The sequence below is a fragment of the Cryptomeria japonica genome, chromosome 4, assembly GCF_030272615.1.
Source record: "Cryptomeria japonica chromosome 4, Sugi_1.0, whole genome shotgun sequence".
NCBI lineage: Eukaryota > Viridiplantae > Streptophyta > Pinopsida > Cupressales > Cupressaceae > Cryptomeria > Cryptomeria japonica.
Window position 1 is genome coordinate 26,285,195 of NC_081408.1, and position 17,204 is coordinate 26,302,398.

The 17,204-nt window shown below is 41.4% G+C and overlaps 1 protein-coding gene across 2 annotated transcripts in view; it reads right to left on the bottom strand.

Moving 5' to 3' along the window:
- The window catches only part of LOC131079255 (GTPase ERA-like, chloroplastic), a 140,966-nt gene that overhangs the window by 80,289 nt on the left and 43,473 nt on the right, over positions 1–17,204 (bottom strand). Inside the window, exon 2 of one of the 2 annotated variants that reach the window (XM_058017157.2) lies at positions 818–963. In XM_058017157.2, coding sequence (XP_057873140.1) covers positions 818–963 — 146 coding nt within the window. Of the gene's footprint in view, positions 1–817; positions 972–17,204 lie in introns of both variants that reach the window. The other variant, XM_058017158.2, reaches the window with a different exon arrangement.

The following is a 17,204-nucleotide window of genomic DNA, read 5'->3' on the forward strand; positions in this document are numbered from 1 at the left end:
AAGCCCAAACAAAAAATAGAATTAGAGTAGAATTGTAAGTCAAAGTCAGAACCCCAATCGAGAAAACAAAAACACTTCTACTTAAAGAAACCATGCAAGTGCAAAGTAGGAAGAGGAAGCAAGGCACTTACCATTACTGCATGAGACGTGAATCAATCTCTCCAACCAAGTAGAAAAGCCAATACAACAACCCATAGACAAAGAATAATAGAAGATAGGACCTAAAGAGTAATTATTAGAATCTTATGATGAAAGTAACATCTGAGGTATCACTTGGTGCATTAGCTAGACCTTGAAGACATACATGATCTGAGAAGACCTAGTTAGCAACTTAGCAACCCTTTGGGCGATTTGTTTTTTTAAGTCAAAAAAATTACAGAAATAGATTTTCTAATTATAATGGAACCTTATGCCCTTTCATTTATCCAAATGCTTGAACCATCCTATTTGTTTTTATTTTTGTAATTTGACTGCACTTTCAGTTCTTTTCTTCTAATGGTTAACCCATCTCGTTTGTCCTTATTTTCTAGGTCTGAAAATGCAGAGGCTTTTATATTCCTCTGTGCAATTCACTGGCTCTATTCTGTCTCTTGCAGGTATGGTTCAAAAGAATTCTGCAAAAAAATTTATCTCTAATGTTTTAAGTAATTCCTACAATGACTTAAGCTATGATTAGATAGATGCAAATCAAGTCCTCAAATATTTAAGATCACATTCTAGCAGATTTCTGAAACACATTATTTACACCTACAATGAAGCAGAAACTGAAAACAAATATAATGATTTGCAGCCAGTTGAGTTTCTTTTCTTCAAATACCTGATAATCAGGAGCAGAACACAATCCGAGGATACGGTGCCGTGTAGTTTGAGGTTTATCTGTAACTATTGAAAGCTTCTGTCCAATCATTTGATTCATAAGTGTACTCTTCCCAACATTTGGCTTGCCAATGACAGCCACATAACCTGCATGACTAGTCATATTTGATGGAACTATCAGCAGGTTAAAATTTGCAAACTTCAGGTTATTGATTCAATCACCACAGACTCATCTTAACGCTGATAAACAATATTTTTCTATCTATAGGATGTATAGCTAACAGTGCAAAATGGATATATTTATTCATACTAGAACACTATCAATGATAAACGTACCTGAATCAATCCAGGGATAGGGAAAATTCTAAGAAACCATAAATTTTAAGATGTTCAGATATCTTGACCAATCATTTTCAATATCAAATTCAAAATATGTTGTGTTTAAAAAAATATATTATTTTAACTTTTGTCTAAAACAAATTTTGTCTGTCTCTAGGACATACAGATACCAATGCAAAATGGATAGATCAGATCAAATATTTTAGGAGACCAATTGCCCCTCTACAATCTAATGACCCGATAAAAAAAATTATTTTTGCGCAATAAAATGGCCTGTAAGATTGTGTTTTTGATCGCACTATGTTATGATGATGTTGTTGCTTAGTTTAGTTTTAATGTGCAAACAAGTAACTCTAACCTCTATTAAAGTAATAGTTAGTCATTTAATGATCATTTAGGAATCAATTACTAAAACATTGGATCGGAGCGGGTCTAAATTTTTTTGCAAATTTTTTATTAAAATTTGTTTTGCAAATTCTAAAAATTTTCTGAAGAAAGTTTTGGTGATCAAAATCGAAGGTTCTTTTTCCGTGAAGGACTTTCGATCTCTTTTTTGAGGGCTTATGCTTGATTAAATTGTGTGATTTTTTTAGTTAAAAAAAACTTGCAGATTTCTTTGATTAAGGTGGGGCTTCATCCCTCTACAAATCAAGTCAGTTTTTTCACATTTTTTCTGCAAAGCGCGAGTTTTTCCCTCCCATCAAGCTTCTAGGACATGATTTTTCCCACGTCGAGTCGTTGCTTTCTCTGTTTGACATGTCTTTTTTTTGCAGATTTGGGCAACACGATCCTCATTCTTTACACGCGACGTATTTTACATTGTATTTTTTGAGCTTGCACAACAACGAACTATGCGATTCTCCCTACACGTGATGCATTCTGCAGTGACAAATTCTTTGTCGTATTTTGTCTCCAACTCTACACACCCAATGGTCGTTTTTTCTCCTTCTGCAATGCATTTCCTGCAAAACCACAACGAGCATTTTGTCTTCATTCCTGCATGTCGCGGTCACATCAACTTGCAATGCGTGACAAGAATTGATGCCTGTGACCTGCATTTTTCTCTACCTTAGGGTTTCGACGGGTTTTTTAAGTGTTTTTCTGCAGCCCACGACTACTCGTAACCCAAAACCATGGATTTTCAACCTTCGGCTAGGGTTTTCTAGGTGTGTTCTATAACACGTGTGCTCAGCAACGTGGTGCCCTAGGGTTTCCGTTGTCTTGGTATTTGTGCCACCAAGTTTGACTGATTTTCGCTTTAAAATATGTGTTTTCTACCTCCTTGAGTTTTGTGCTAGCAGTTTGATAGTTTGTGACTAGCTAAATTATCTATATGTTGTTGCAGTTCTAATATCTCGATTTTCGTGCCTCAAGAAGCGTGAAGGATGGTGTCTCTCACAAACATAATGTTGGAGAGCAGTCAGAAATTCAACGGTCGAAACTACAACACCTAGAAATAGCACATGCTTACAATATTTGAATATCGATGTCTTGATGAGGTTGTTCTAGGTACTCAATCTCGACCCTCAACAATAGGAAAAGATCAAGACAAGTATGATGAGCGCAATTGTGAAGCTGTCATGCTCGTCAAACTGTCTATCACTAACGATCAGCTACCACAAGTCCCTTCCAAGAAGACAGCTGCAGAGATCTAGACCCACTTAAAGGATCTCCATGAAACGTCAGACAAGAGCAAAGCATTCTTTCTGAAGAACATGCTCTTTTCAATCATGATAGATGAGAAGATATCCCTACAGGAGCATTTGACGAAGATAAAAAGATATGTGATCAACTGGAGCAATTGGTTGAAAAATGGAGGAAGATATGGTGATCATAAATTTGAAAAGCCTACCAAAATCTTATGAACATTTTATTGAGACGCTCAACATTACATCAACGAATGTTGACCTCAAGTTTCCTAATCTCTACAACAAGCTTTCGCAGCAAGATAGATGGAAACAGTAGTTTGGTAGCAACCCCAACACATCCTCCACTAAACAGGCATTCACTACCAAAGCCTCGGATAAAGACAAGAGAAAAGGCAAGTCCTTCCAACAGAAAAGCCAAGACAAACCTACGAAGAATCCTAAGAAGAATATTTTGTGCAACTATTGTCATAAGTATGGCCAAATGAAGAAATATTGCAAGAAACGACTGGCGTCTGAGCAATCTAGACAGGAAGGGTCTCAACAAATTGCCCATGGTGCCATGCATTCTAAATAGGAGAATGCCTTCTATGCATTCATGGCCAAATGCCCATCCGATCATGTGAAATCATCTGCCTAATACATTGACTCTGGTTGTTAGATCCCACTTGTGCCCTAGTTATTTTTATGCTACATTACACCATGTTATGCGTGCCCTAGTTGTTTTAGGCTATAATTACAAGATGTTAATCGTGCCCTAGATGTTTCATGTTATAATTAAATGATGATGCCCTAGATGTTTCATGATATAATTGAATGATGATGCCCTAGATATTTCATGTATAATTGAATGATGTTATTTGTGCGCAATATAATGAAATTATGACTCACAACTGTTAAATTGATGTTTTGATATTCAACATGATGACATTTAAGATGTTTTACTTCTGTTGATAATATTTTTGAAATGTCGGAGTTATGACAAGATTTCCAGCTAACTGTTTGAACTAGCCAAGTGTGTGCAGGAGTTCGTCGTCCTTCAAGAAGGGAGGGAAAGTATCATCAGGTCAGAAGGTAAATGAAAGAGAACTCATGCCATCTAAAAACCCTAAATGTAAGTTGAGTCAGGTTGTCTCATGTTGACCACGTCTTTCATCAACCTGTCATGTCAGATAACCCTAATTTGGTCTTAATAGGAGTTTAGGGTTTCACGACTCTAGTCGTGGATTGGTATACCAAGTTAATTTATTAATTATTTTAATTATAAAATTTAATCATTTTATCACTCATGCATTAATATAATTTATACATGCTTATATTAATAAATAAATATATATATATATATATATGTATATATCTATGTATCAAGGATATTAATGAATACAAACATATAAGTGCTTGTATAGAGAGATATGCATATAATATATATGTACATAAATATAAATATTAAATTACATCCCTTTTATCATATTATGTTGTTATTAAATATTTTGACCAATCTTTCGATATGGTCTTTTTATAAATTCTTATTGGGTTCCAAGATTCTTGGGCAAGTCTAATGTAATTTTCATTAGCACGGAATATATAAACAAATTCATTTATATGAACATAAAATTATTGAAGGCTTATCTTTATTTAATATATATCTTCTTTGGGCATAAAATAAAGAAAAATGTTCAAGTTGAACCAATGTAGTGGCAAGACATGATCAGCATGCTTCTCATGCGATATGAATTGCATTCAAATTAATGATAAATCAAACTGAAATGTAAAAGAAAACCCGATTCTTCTAGAAGAATAAAAGCAAAAGGCATTTTGGCATGACCATTTATCTTCCCCGTCAAGAAAAGGGCATGGAATTGGCATGGGGAGTGGGAAGGAAATTCTTGTGAATGCAAAAGAATTAGGTCGAAATTGCATATCCCGTCTCATATCGTGGAGTATATGGCATTATTATTGGAGAGAGATAGACATTATTGGGGAGAGTTTTGGAAATATTGGAGCTCTGAAAATTACTAATGTTTTTCTTCATTTAGCACGGCGGCAACCATATTGGCGGGTTAGTTCTCCTAGTAGAAGCTCAGAAGGTTCACAGAAGTGGAAGAACTGCACAAGGAACAATATCAAGTTGATTTTTCTCCCAACTTTTAGGTCATGTTATATAGACTAAGCTTAGCAAGCTTGTATTTTCATTCATTCCTTCTTTTTGAGTTTGAATTCTTGGTAGAATAAGTTGAAAGAATAGAATGTAGAAATACTTTCAGTTCTTATACAATTTGAATGAGATTTGAACAACCTAGAGTTATGAATAATGTATATACTCATGTTGTTGAATAGGGCTTGGGTTCATTTATTTGTTTAAGAGATTAAATTATACTCAGTAATTATCGCCTAAAGGTTGAGATTATAGGTTTCTAATTTGAAAAATTTTGCAATCACTCCTTACAGTATAGGGTTTGGCAAAGAATAACTCTTAGCTGGTAAAAAGAGTATTCTCTGCCAAGCAATAGGCTATACAGCTATAAAGGCCTCATAAGAATAGTAGATTTTGGTAATTTTGTTATTGATGTAATAGAACAGAGAATAAATATTTGGTTGGGATAAATAGTATGGACTGGAAATACTAATTTAGTCAATGGAGACTTGCACCAAACCAGAGTTAAACAAAATCCACATAATTTTGGGGTACATATTTACCTGTATACTCAAATGTGGTAATGGATGAGCTAAAGAGATTGCTCCTTTAATATAGCCATTACATAACACAAGAGGGGATTATCAATCAGAGGTGAAGTTGTTCCCACGTTAGAGATTAACCTTCACTAGCATGAGATTGAAACTAAACCCTAGCTTAGGAAAGAAAAATGTGCAAGAGCAGAACAGCAATATCCATAATGTAGTCAGCATGTTAGTTATAAAAAAAACAAAATACTCTGATATTGCAATGACAACAAAGACATGTCATGCATGATATGCATGATATTCATACAAAACTTAAAGAGTACTTAAGAAGTTGGCAGCTCTTAAGCCATTTTACCTTTCCTAATCTAGGGTTGGTTATATTTCTAATACTTTTTACAATGATTTATGAGAGAGATTAAATAGTATACCTCATATGAGAATTAGTGTTGTTAACTAAAATCATGCAACACTATTGTATGGCAATGAGTCTCTATGTGAATACAGATATGGGCAACTATAAGTTTAAAAACTTACTTGTTACAAAACCTATGCCCTAGAACCCTAAGTTGCAGCCAAGAAGGGTGGAACATTGACTTCACACTTAAGTGTGATTGCATCTATTGAAAACCTTTGGTCAAGGTGGTGATCATACCAAAAGCATTAGTCAGTTCAATAGTTCAGATATACACCCAAGTCAGAGGTCATACTAGTAAGGGGTATCCTATAGTGTATGACCAACTAGGGAGTTGTGTAGGATTATACACCAAGTCTCAGATGGCATGAGTTCAACTTTTTGTTACCTCCCTACGAAGGGTCAGGCCAATCCAATCAGATATGCCACGAGGGACTAGTAAGTCTGTGGTTGAGCTGAAAGGTGCCCTAATGATACTTTCCCTCCTCATTGGTCTATTGGTAAAGTTATAAAAGTTCAAATTATTGGCATCTAAAAAAATGTATCTTCTAAACCTCTATTTCATTTAATTTGAAATGTTAAAGTTTCAATTCGTATCTACTATTTATGCTCATAGCACAGATCTTTGTTTAATTCAAGATTTCTATTTAAAGTTCAAGTTTCCTTTCAATTAATTAATGTTTAAAAAAAAACCTGCAATGTTCCTTTCTTTCTACTTCAAGTTGAAAAGTTGTAATTCATTTGCACTGTTTAAAAGTTCGTTACATTGGTGCCTCTTGACACTTCACACATCGCCGAGATTGGTTTATAGAAAACACGTCGTTCAAAGATTCAATAATCTTTGGAGGTGAAGAGATGTTGTCGGAAAGGGCAACGTTCAAATCACATCTAGAGGAAAAACACCCTGGTGAACTCGCCTGTCGTGAATGAAACAGTTATCTGCTAGTGTTGATAATCAAATACAAACTGGTGGCGATGTCTGTCATAGCTACCAATCATGGCACGCAAAACCACCTCAAAGTCCTTTATACAGAAAACTGGCATCTGGACGGCCCAATGTACCTATGCCTGGCGAAGGCTTTTCTTTATCAAATCATCATGAGGTGTCTTCACCCACCAGTTCCGACAGTCTATTCCATTCAGACCTTCGAACACAATATTATCTGTTGTTACCTCATCCCTGTCCTTTGTCGCCAAGGGTTTTGGACGATGCTTCTTGCTTTTCTGACTGCTGCTCATCTCGAGGTTGCCTGCAATACGCACCCCAGATGGCAAAACTCGTTTCCCTATGTCTACACTCGCTTCTAAAGCTTTTTGCCCTCCCTACAACTTGTCTTCTAACGGTTGTAACCGTTTTCGCCAATCTGCCTTGTTCTTATTTGTGTCCATTGGTCTCGAATTAATTCTTTAATCTGTTTTTATAGCTTTAAAACCAATCTGCCACTTCCAACTGCCTGCTGCCACTTTTTTTGCTTCCAACTGCCAGCGTTTCCTTTGTTCCTGTCGGTCGGTAGTACGGTGTATGGCGGGTGGGTGTACTTGGCATGCGGGTGTGCCAGTGCAATCTCCTTCCTCTGGGATATTTTTCTTCTTAGTTGTAATTTTTCCTTTTAATGCTGTGTAGTAATTTTTCCCTTGTTGCTGCATTGCAATTTTCTCTTTTGGCGTTACAGTGGCTGTGCGGCTGCGTGTTTGTGCCTTTATGCTTTGCGGGGATTTATTTTTGCGTGGGTGTGGTATCCACTGCACGATGATGTCCACCGTCGGTGTTGCCACCGCACGGTGGTTCCACCGTGGCTTCCTCGTTTTATTTTTTTTAATTTCGACCATACAATCAACTGTCGTACAATCTCATACGACCGTACGTTTTTATTTAAATTTCGACCATATGGTCAACTGTCGTAGGACCGTACGATTTTTATTTTTTGTTTTTTTCTTTTGTTTTTTTAAATAAGACTAACAAACATCCTGATTGGAGGGTCCAGGTTCCCTCCGTTCGTGGTAAACCTTTAATTTCGACCCATTGACGACGTCTGGTATCTCCTTCCCGTCGAGCGTCCACAACTTGATCGCCCCGTTGGCATTGACCTCACGTACCTTGAAGGGCCCTAGCCATCGCACTTTAAATTTTCCTGGTTTGATTTCATTCTTCCCATTGAATTTCAACACTAACTGCCCAAGAGTAAAATTCATTCGTTGAAGATGCTTGTCATGCCAGACCTTTCGTCTTTGTTGGGCTGCCTCTGTGGCCCATTGTGCCATCATTCTTTTTTCATCCAACTTGCTTAAAGCATACAGTCTCTCCCTCAGGCTCTCCATATCCCCGAGTTTGTTCTCTACTACAATGAGAAGGCTTGGCACCATGAATTCCGCTGGCACCACAGGTTCTTGCCCATACATGAGTTGGAATGGAGTCTAGCCTGTGGTCACCTTGTAGGTTGTACGGTAGGCCCACAAGACCAAAGGTAACTTTTCTTCCCAGTCTTCCCCCTCGACACCACACGACTTGTATATCACGCTTACAATAATCTTGTTTGTAGCCTCGGCCTGCCCATTGGCTCGCGGGTAATAGGGACTAGATAGTGAATGGAAAATCTTAAATTCTATAGTAAGGAGTTTAATCACGTGGTTCACAAAATGTCCACCTCTGTCACTTGTCAATTGCATAGGGATCCCATACCGCATAATAATTTGCTCGTAGATGAACCTTGTTGTACTTACGGCCGAGTTGTCCGGTAGGGCTCGCACTTCAACCCACTTGGTTAAATACTCAATGGCTACCACAATGTAGCGACACCTCTTAGCACGGCTTACTTTAAGCGGCCCGATGAAATCCAACCCCCAGCGCTCGAATAGTTCTTGAGCATGCGAAGGGTTGAGGGGCATGAAATCCCTTTTCAGCGGCCTCCCCGCTCTCTGGCAGGTATCACAACCTACTACCCATTCTCTCGCATCATTATACAATATGGGCCACCAGAGGCCTGCTAGCAATACCTTCCTTGTTGTAGTGTCCGGTCCCCTATGGCCTCCTGTGGGTCCCTCATGTGCTTCCCTCAAGACGCTTGGCACCTCTTCCTCCATCACACAACAGCGTAACACCTCATCGGGCCCCATTTTATACAATAAACCATTAATCAGCTGGAATGTGGGACTTCTCAACACAAACTTTCTTCACTCTCCCGGCGGCATGCCTTGGGGGAACACAGAGGTGGAGAGATATTCCCCGATGGCAGTATACCATGGTGGTAGTACTGTGATCATGAATAGGTGGGCGTCTGGAAAGTCGTCATTTACCCCTTCTGGTGGCTCTCCGGACCTGATCCAGGACAATTGGTCAGCAATGACATGACTTTTGCCTGGCCATACAATTATTGTGAACGTAAACTCTTGCAGCAAGAGTAGCCATCGACTAATCCTTCCCTGAATTATCAGCTTGTTGACCAAGTACATGAGGGCTTGATGGTCCACATAGAATGTGAACGGTGTCGCCAACAGATAGTGTCTGAATTTGTGTACCGCATAGATCATCCCCAATGCCTCCCATTCTGTTGTGCTGTAATTTTTCTCCGCTTTGGATAACAGTCTACTAGCAAAATAGACGAGATGATCCAACCCGTGATCTCCCACTTGGGCCAGTGTGGCACCAATCGCAAAGTTTGAAGCGTCCACATGGACATGGAACTCCCTGTCCCAGTTGGGGTAAGCGAGGATGGGAGCAACTACCAACCTTGTCTTCAATTCCTCAAATGCTTCACTCTCCGGGGTCCCCCAGGTGTACGGCTCACACTTGCGAGTAAGCTTGTCCAAGGGGTGGGATATTTGTGCAAAGTTTTTTATGAACCTCCTATAATAGCCGATATGGCCCAAGAAGGACTTTACCCCAGTGACATCCGTAGGAGGCTCCATCTCCACGATCACCCGTATTTTGTCTGGGTCTGTCTTCAGACCTTCTTTGCATACAATGTGCCCAAGCAATTTGCCTTGTGGTACCATAAATCGACATTTTTTTGGATTAAGGGTCAACCTTGCCCTTCGGCATCTCTCCAAGCACTCTCTGAGGGCTACCAAATGTGTATCTTGCCTGCTATAGATGGACCAGTCATCGAGGAAGGCTTTAAAATTCCCTATCGACATCTTGTCGAATATAGTATAATTCACTGGAATATTGCAGGTGCATTGCATAGGCCGAATGGCATCCGGTTGTATGCATAGACACCATCTTCGACCACGAAGGTGGTCTTCAATTTATCTTCCTCAGCGATTGAGATCTGGTTATATCCGAAGAATCCATCCAAAAACGAGTACATCTCATGGCCGGCCACCTCTAGTATGTTTTCCGTAAATGGGATTAGGAAGGGGTCTTTAATCGTAACTGCATTGAGACACAGAAAGTCCACACAAATCGTTATTTGGTTAGCCTCCTTCTTTAGTGAAATGACTATGGGCGACACCCATTCGCTTGTCTGTACTTTAAAAATGATACCGGCCTCTAGCATTTTTTCTATCTCATCGTTCACCCGCGTTGCATAGTTGTCGTTCATCCGGTACAATCTCTTTCGTACAAGTCGGGGTCCAAGTACCAACGGGATGTGGTGCACGCACAGTTCGGGAGGTACCCCCTTCAAGTCTTTATACGTCCATGCAAAGACATCTTTAAACTCCAAGAATATTTTGAAGGCCGCTGTCTTCAGCACAGGATCCCAGTCATCCCTGACTAATATATTCCGTGGGTCCTCCTCCTTTCCTAGGTTTGTTGCCTTTAGCTTGGACTCTTCAAATTGAATTGGCTTATCTTTCTCGAACTGATGCGCAGGTGCCTCGTCCACTCGGGCTTCCCCCTCCTTATATTCTCTGTATTCAGGAGGGAAGACCTTCGGATCGGCGGGCTCCTCTATTTGCAACATGTTGCAGTGAAAAAGTTCGTCGTCCTCCATTTGCCAATGGAAGAGCCTGTTGAGTGAGCACACCTCATCTTCAGAGCATCCCTCCAATTCGATCACCCCTTCACTATTCGGCTCCATGGTGTTCTTGCCCTTGCTTTCGTCGAGACCTCCTTTATTAGAGTCCTCTGAGTCCGAGTCGGAAGAGGCGAGCTCTTCGCCGACATCTTGGGTCCGTAGGTCAATGGTATATTTCCGCCCTCCCTTCTCCATGGAAAGTGTATTTTTCTTCCAGTTGTTGTTCACCCTCGCGGTGATCAACCACACTCTCCCCAGAATGGCATCATAGCCTTTCTTTTTCAAGGGAATAACTACAAAATCTAACAGGAAGGGCTACGTACCAATTGTCACTTGCTGGGCCATCAATATGCCGAGTGGCTTGATGTCGTTTTGGTCGGCTCCTACCAGATTAAATGTGGATGGCCATAGGGTGGGTTTCCCCAGCCTCTTCCATGTCTCTTCTGGTAGTACGTTCACCCCAGCACCTTCGTCCACAATGGTGTCCTTTAGAATGGTTCCAAGGATGCCCATTTCTACCACAGCTGGGTGTCTACCACTGTTCAAGGCTAGTAACATCGGGTCAGTCGAAGGGCTGACGGGAACCTCCACCTGTAGTGCACTCAAAGGTACATGTGCGATGCTTAGCACATTGCTGAGGATGGCAGTCCTCAAATGTGGCATGGAGTCTAGAAGGTCTTTTACCTTTATCGGTACCTCCATCTACAAGACTTGCCCAATAATATTCTTTTCCGCTTTCAGGCGGGTTGAGGGACTCATCGTCTCCGTGTTCTTCCGTCCTTCTGCCGCCATCTGTCGTTCAATGTCGGCCTTCGCCTCCCACGGTCTCTTCTTCTTTGTGCGGGGGTCGGGATACGTTGCCTTCTTCGCCTACGCGCGAGTGATCGCCAATACTTCGCCTGTCTTCTCAATATTGAGGAGATTCACCCCCTGTTTAGGGCATTTTGTGTCATCATGATCACCGGGGCCACACCATCTACCCAGGCTCTAGGGGGTTTCAGTATTCTGGCACTCCCGAGCGAAGTGCCCCCATTGGTTGCAGGCCCGACATTGAATTATTGGCCACCCCTTAATGTCATACTGCATTCTGCTCCGATTGTTGTTGTTGTTGTTGTTGATGTTGCCTCTCCCTCCTCTTCGGTTACCTCTGTAACCACCGGATGATGCAGTGGCGTCGGCTTGTCGCTGGGCGGAGCTTGCTGACAGTGAGGGTTGCTCTTGCGCGAAGAATACCTGGTTCCCTTTTGTTTTCATGTTGTAGGGGCATTCTTTGACAGCGTGTCCCAACATCTGGCAAATTTCGCAGAATGCCTTCTTCGGGCAAGTGCCTTTTGTGTGACCTTCCTTACAATCAGTGCACCACACGTCTTCGTTTTTGCTCGTGCTTCCTTTCATGTTCTTAATTTCCTTCAACATACAGTGCATATCCTTTTGAAGAGCTTGCACCTTCTTACTTGATGATTCGTCACTGCTGCTTTCTCCCGAGGACTCCTCTTCTGCAGAGGACTTGTCCTTTTTCTTCCGCGATGTTTTGCCTTCACTTTCCAAATCCATTGTGCGATTGTACGCGTCATCGTATGAGGTGGGCGGTACAATTTTCATCTTTCTCTGCAGGGATGACCGCAACCCTTCCACGAACCACCTCTTCTTTAGTCCATCAACCGGCTGGTTCTCCATCTTTCCCAATAACTCCTTTAACCGTCGGCTGTATGTTCGCACTGTCTCGTGCTTTCCCTGCTTTGTGCTTAATATCTCCGCCAGGATCTCATTATCATCTCGAAGGAGTCGAAACTCCTTCTCGAAAGCTTTCTGTAGGTCATCCCATGTTCCCACCTTTGCTTTATCCACATCAGAGTACCAATCAATGGCTACTCCTCTCAGGGTGGCAAGGAACTGCACCACCCAATCCGCTTTGTCAACTACCCCGTTGGCCGACCATATTGTCTCACATGTACGGCAGTGTCGTACGGGGTCATCGTTGCCATCTCCGTTGAATTTAGGCAACTTCTGTTTGCCCGCCATCGATGGGGGGTTGTCTTCCTGGAGGTGGTTGTGGCTATGGCTGTCCTCCGGCGCTGGTGGTGTGTCCTGTGTGGGTGACTGGAGGTACGGTGTTTTGTCTGCTGTGTGTGGCACCTACAATCGTACGGTTGTCCTCCCCTCCGTTCTCATCCGCACCCACTCCTGGCTCCCTTAGGTGATCCTCACTTCGTGGCGTAATGGATAAGTTTCTAAACTGATCCCGGGTCTCTTCGACTAGATTCCTCCGTAATCTTGTTTCCTCCAAAAACTCTTTGTGGCTTCTCACCCTACGGTGTTCTGACGACGCGTAGAAACTTCCCTGGGCCTCGGCACCCTCCGTGACACCTCCTTGGTTCCCTTCGGGCCACCCTTCGGCAAGTCGTCCTTCAGCAAGTTGCCTCAACCTCCGTCTACGTTCTACTTGTTGCTCCAGAATCAAGGCCCTCTGCGCGGCCTCCCACTCGTCCGTTTCTGCTTTCTTATTTCTATCTTTGTTTAATAGGTTGGGCATTAATTGCCGTACATTTCCATAAATGACCACACATAAAACTAGAACACTCCTTTATTAATTCATTTCATTAGATACAACTTGTGTCAATATTATGACACCTTTATTTGAATATAGACTGTTCCTTTATCCCTATGGGATTCAGGGTTCAATTCCTTCCTGGCCTCGTGCGATCCCGCTCCGCTTCCCGACGGCTGCTTTCTTCGTACTGTTGGAGGATTTGTTGGCATCGCTCTTCCCGGGCAATCTCCTCCAGGCGAGCTTGTTGTGCTAGAGATGACTATGCAAGCAACCCGGGGAGATGGTTCATCAACCGATTTACTGTCGGGCTAACTTCCAGTGTGTCCACACAACACTTGGTGGGATTTCAGCCTCTGTGGCCTCTCGTTGGACGTAGGTATCGATGGCTACCTGGAGCAGGATTGAAAATTCCCTCGTTGCAGTGTCTTCTCCGTTGTAGAGCTCTGTTTGCGCGTCGTCGGCCTCTGGGTTTATCTCACCAACGAGTAGGCCCATCGTGTCCGTGCGCCATCCGTTTCTTTTGTTCCCGAGTATGTCTAGGCAACGGCGCCAAATGTTTGCATCAATGGGTAAACAGGAAGAGTACAAAAGTAACACAGAAATAAACAGTGCAACATGAATGCAAGAATAAGCTTTCCATTAATAACTCAGAGTGTATACAATGTTCATAGTATTATCTGCCGTAAATAACACACCTCTCAATACCCACAGACAGCCGAGGGGATGTGACACAATCGTCGCGACTCCAACTACCTACCCGTCAGCTAACTAACTACTAACAAACAACATTACTACCAAAACATAAGATATACATATTTCCCGACAACAGTTCAAAGATTCAATAATCTTTGGAGGTGAAGAGATGTTGTCGGAAAGGGCAACGTTCAAATCACATCTAGAGTAAAAAAATTGATATTCTCAATGTATACTTTGTCCCAAGGATGGAACTCAATTTGCTATCATTCAGTCAAATCATGCGCCATTCTCCACAGCAGGATGTTGTCTTTAGTTTGCACAAGTGCAGCATTGTTGATAGGGAGACTTGCACTACAATTGTTGTTGGCCTTGAGGATCATGGTCTTTATAGACTATTGATACTGGTGATTCTCAAGAGAACGCCACGGCAACCAAAAGTTCTTCCATCAGCAATCTCTAGCATCAATGGTATGGCCACCCGAATGTACACTATCTCTTTAAATAGTTCAAGAGGGTTTAGTTGTTGGGTTACCTAAGATTCAAACTCAGAATCATAGAGTGGAGCTTGTCAGGCTAGAAAGCAGCATCGGACTGCATTTTTAGATAGTGATTCTTGGAGAGTCTCCAGAGTTTTGCAACTGGTACATGCAGATGTCTGTGGACCGATGAACACTCCATTAGTTGCTGGATCCAAGTATTTTCTATTATTTGTCAATGATTTTAGTCAAAGAATGTGAGTGTATTTTCTTAAAAATAAATCAGAGTTGTTTAGCATGTTTCGGAGTTTAAGGCTTTAAGACCTTAGTGGAAAAAGAGTCAGGCTATCAGATAATCACTCTTAGGTCAAATAATGGTTTGGGGGGGGGGAATTTGTTCTAATTTCTCCAACTTCTATGCGACACATGGAATTAAGCGTCAGATTACCACACCTTACACCCCTCAGCAAAACGGCATTGAGCGAAGAAGCCACAGAATCACCGAGATGGCCTAGTCTATGTTGGAGCACAGAAATGTTCCAAAGAAATTTTGGGCTGAAGTACTTTACACTGTAGTTTATCTTTTGAACCGGTCCCCCACACAAGCCGTTAAGAAGATGACCCCAAAGGAAGCCTAGTCTAGCAGGAAGCCTAAAATCAGACATTTGAATGTCTTTGGCTCTACTACTTCTGTTTAGATTCTAGATGCCAAGCACACGAAATTCGATTCCAAGAGCCAAAAACTCCTATTCACAAGCTACAGTGATAACCACAAAGCTTATCGACTGATTGATGTAGACATTGATCGTCTCATATTTAGTCATGATGTTGTATTTGATGAAGAACAAGGGCCCTTTCAGCTTTCTTCTCCTGTTTTGAGCCCTAAGGATCAAGCTTTGAAGGCTAAGGATTTGGGTGTTTGTATTCCGTTAGGTCCACCTAATGGGAAGGTTTCAAATGACTCAAAGTCTAAATTTGAAGAGTCTCCTGAGCATGATATTGCACCACCCAACTTTCCTCAAGAAAATTTTGATCCAAATCCAGATGACTTTGTTCCAAGCACCCCAGGTAATATTGATCCTCCTAAAATGGATGTTGGTGCTTCTACTCTCCGATCTAAGTGGTGGCCCAAGACCATTGGTGATCTTCATGATGATGAACTTATTGAGGGTAGATCAACTAGAAGAAAGGGCAAGAAAAAGAACACAATTAACTTTTTTCTCATGGCCAACACTCACAATGTTTATGAGCCTCTGACATATTTAGAGGCTAAAGGAATCCCTAAGTGGGAATAGGCTATGGAAGTTGAACATCATAGTCTTCTAAAGATCAACACTCGGGTCCTATCCAATCTTCCACCTGGGAAGAAACTCATCGGCTGCAAATGGGTGTATAAAGTAACGTTTAAGGCTGATGGAACTCTTGATAAGTACAAGGCTTAGTTGGTAGCCAAAGGTTTCTTGTAGAAAGAGGGCATCGACTATAAGGAGACATTTGCTCCCATAGCCAAAATGAGCACCATTCGGCTTGTCCTCGCTATTTCAACCTAGTTTTTCAAAGGGATGTCAAGAGTGCATTCCTCAATGGTGAGTTGTGTTGTGACCTTTTCACACATCGCCCCATTGCAAATGGGGACCCCCTCTTTCCTGCTTTCTACGTCGTGTTAGTTTAGGGTTTTGGCAGTCAGGTGGCAAATTTTGAGTTTTCAATACTCGAGTCTCAAGTTTTGATATGTTCATGCCTAAAGTGCTATTGAGGTTTTGAGTATTAGGTAGGATCAAGCAGGTAAAATGTTAGATTGTTAGTGATGATCCTAATTTTGTCTAAGTCTAGAGTTTGAGGGTCAATGTGTTTAAATGAGTCTAAGTCGGTGATATTTTTTGTGCTTAAGCATCAAGAGATCCTTTAGGAGTTGTTTTTCCACTCCTAAGAGGTTAACTAAGTCAGAATTGCACATTATCCCGATGGAATCTCTATTTTCTCACTCAAATTTAGATAAATTTGACCAAGTCCCGATGCATAATGATGAAATTTGACATGTCCAAATGTTTTTGAGTGTGAAAATCATCGAATTCCCGATGGAAAACATTAAATTGAGGCCTAGAAGTCAGCTATCCTGATGGAGAATATCTTTCCCCAAGCTTTTTGGACAAATTTCCGATGACCCATGATTTTCCCCATTCAAATTCTTGATAGGGGGCACTTTTCCCCAAGTGTCCTGATGGACCACATTTTTCCACCAAGAGGCCCAAAATTTGTCTCTGAGTTGGAAATTTTCCTGATGAAGGTTGAATTTCCCTAGGAATGAGGTATGGAATTTTATGCAGATGAAATTGATCATCCTGATGAAGGTCAATTTTCCCCAAGTCAATTCATAAACCAATTTAATGGAAATAAGTGCAAATAATTGTCTTGATGGGGGGCGAATTTCCCCAAAATGTGTTTTGTGACCAAAATTGATGAGGATCTATCTAGATGGAGGTCGATTTTCCCCAAGGCAGATTTTTTTGACTTAGTGAGCGACATGAAGAGATTTTTATGCATCCAGATGGAGGTCGACTTTCCCCAAAGGACAATTGTGATGAGTTATTGGCAATTTTTAATAAAGATTTTACCTAGACATGGAGC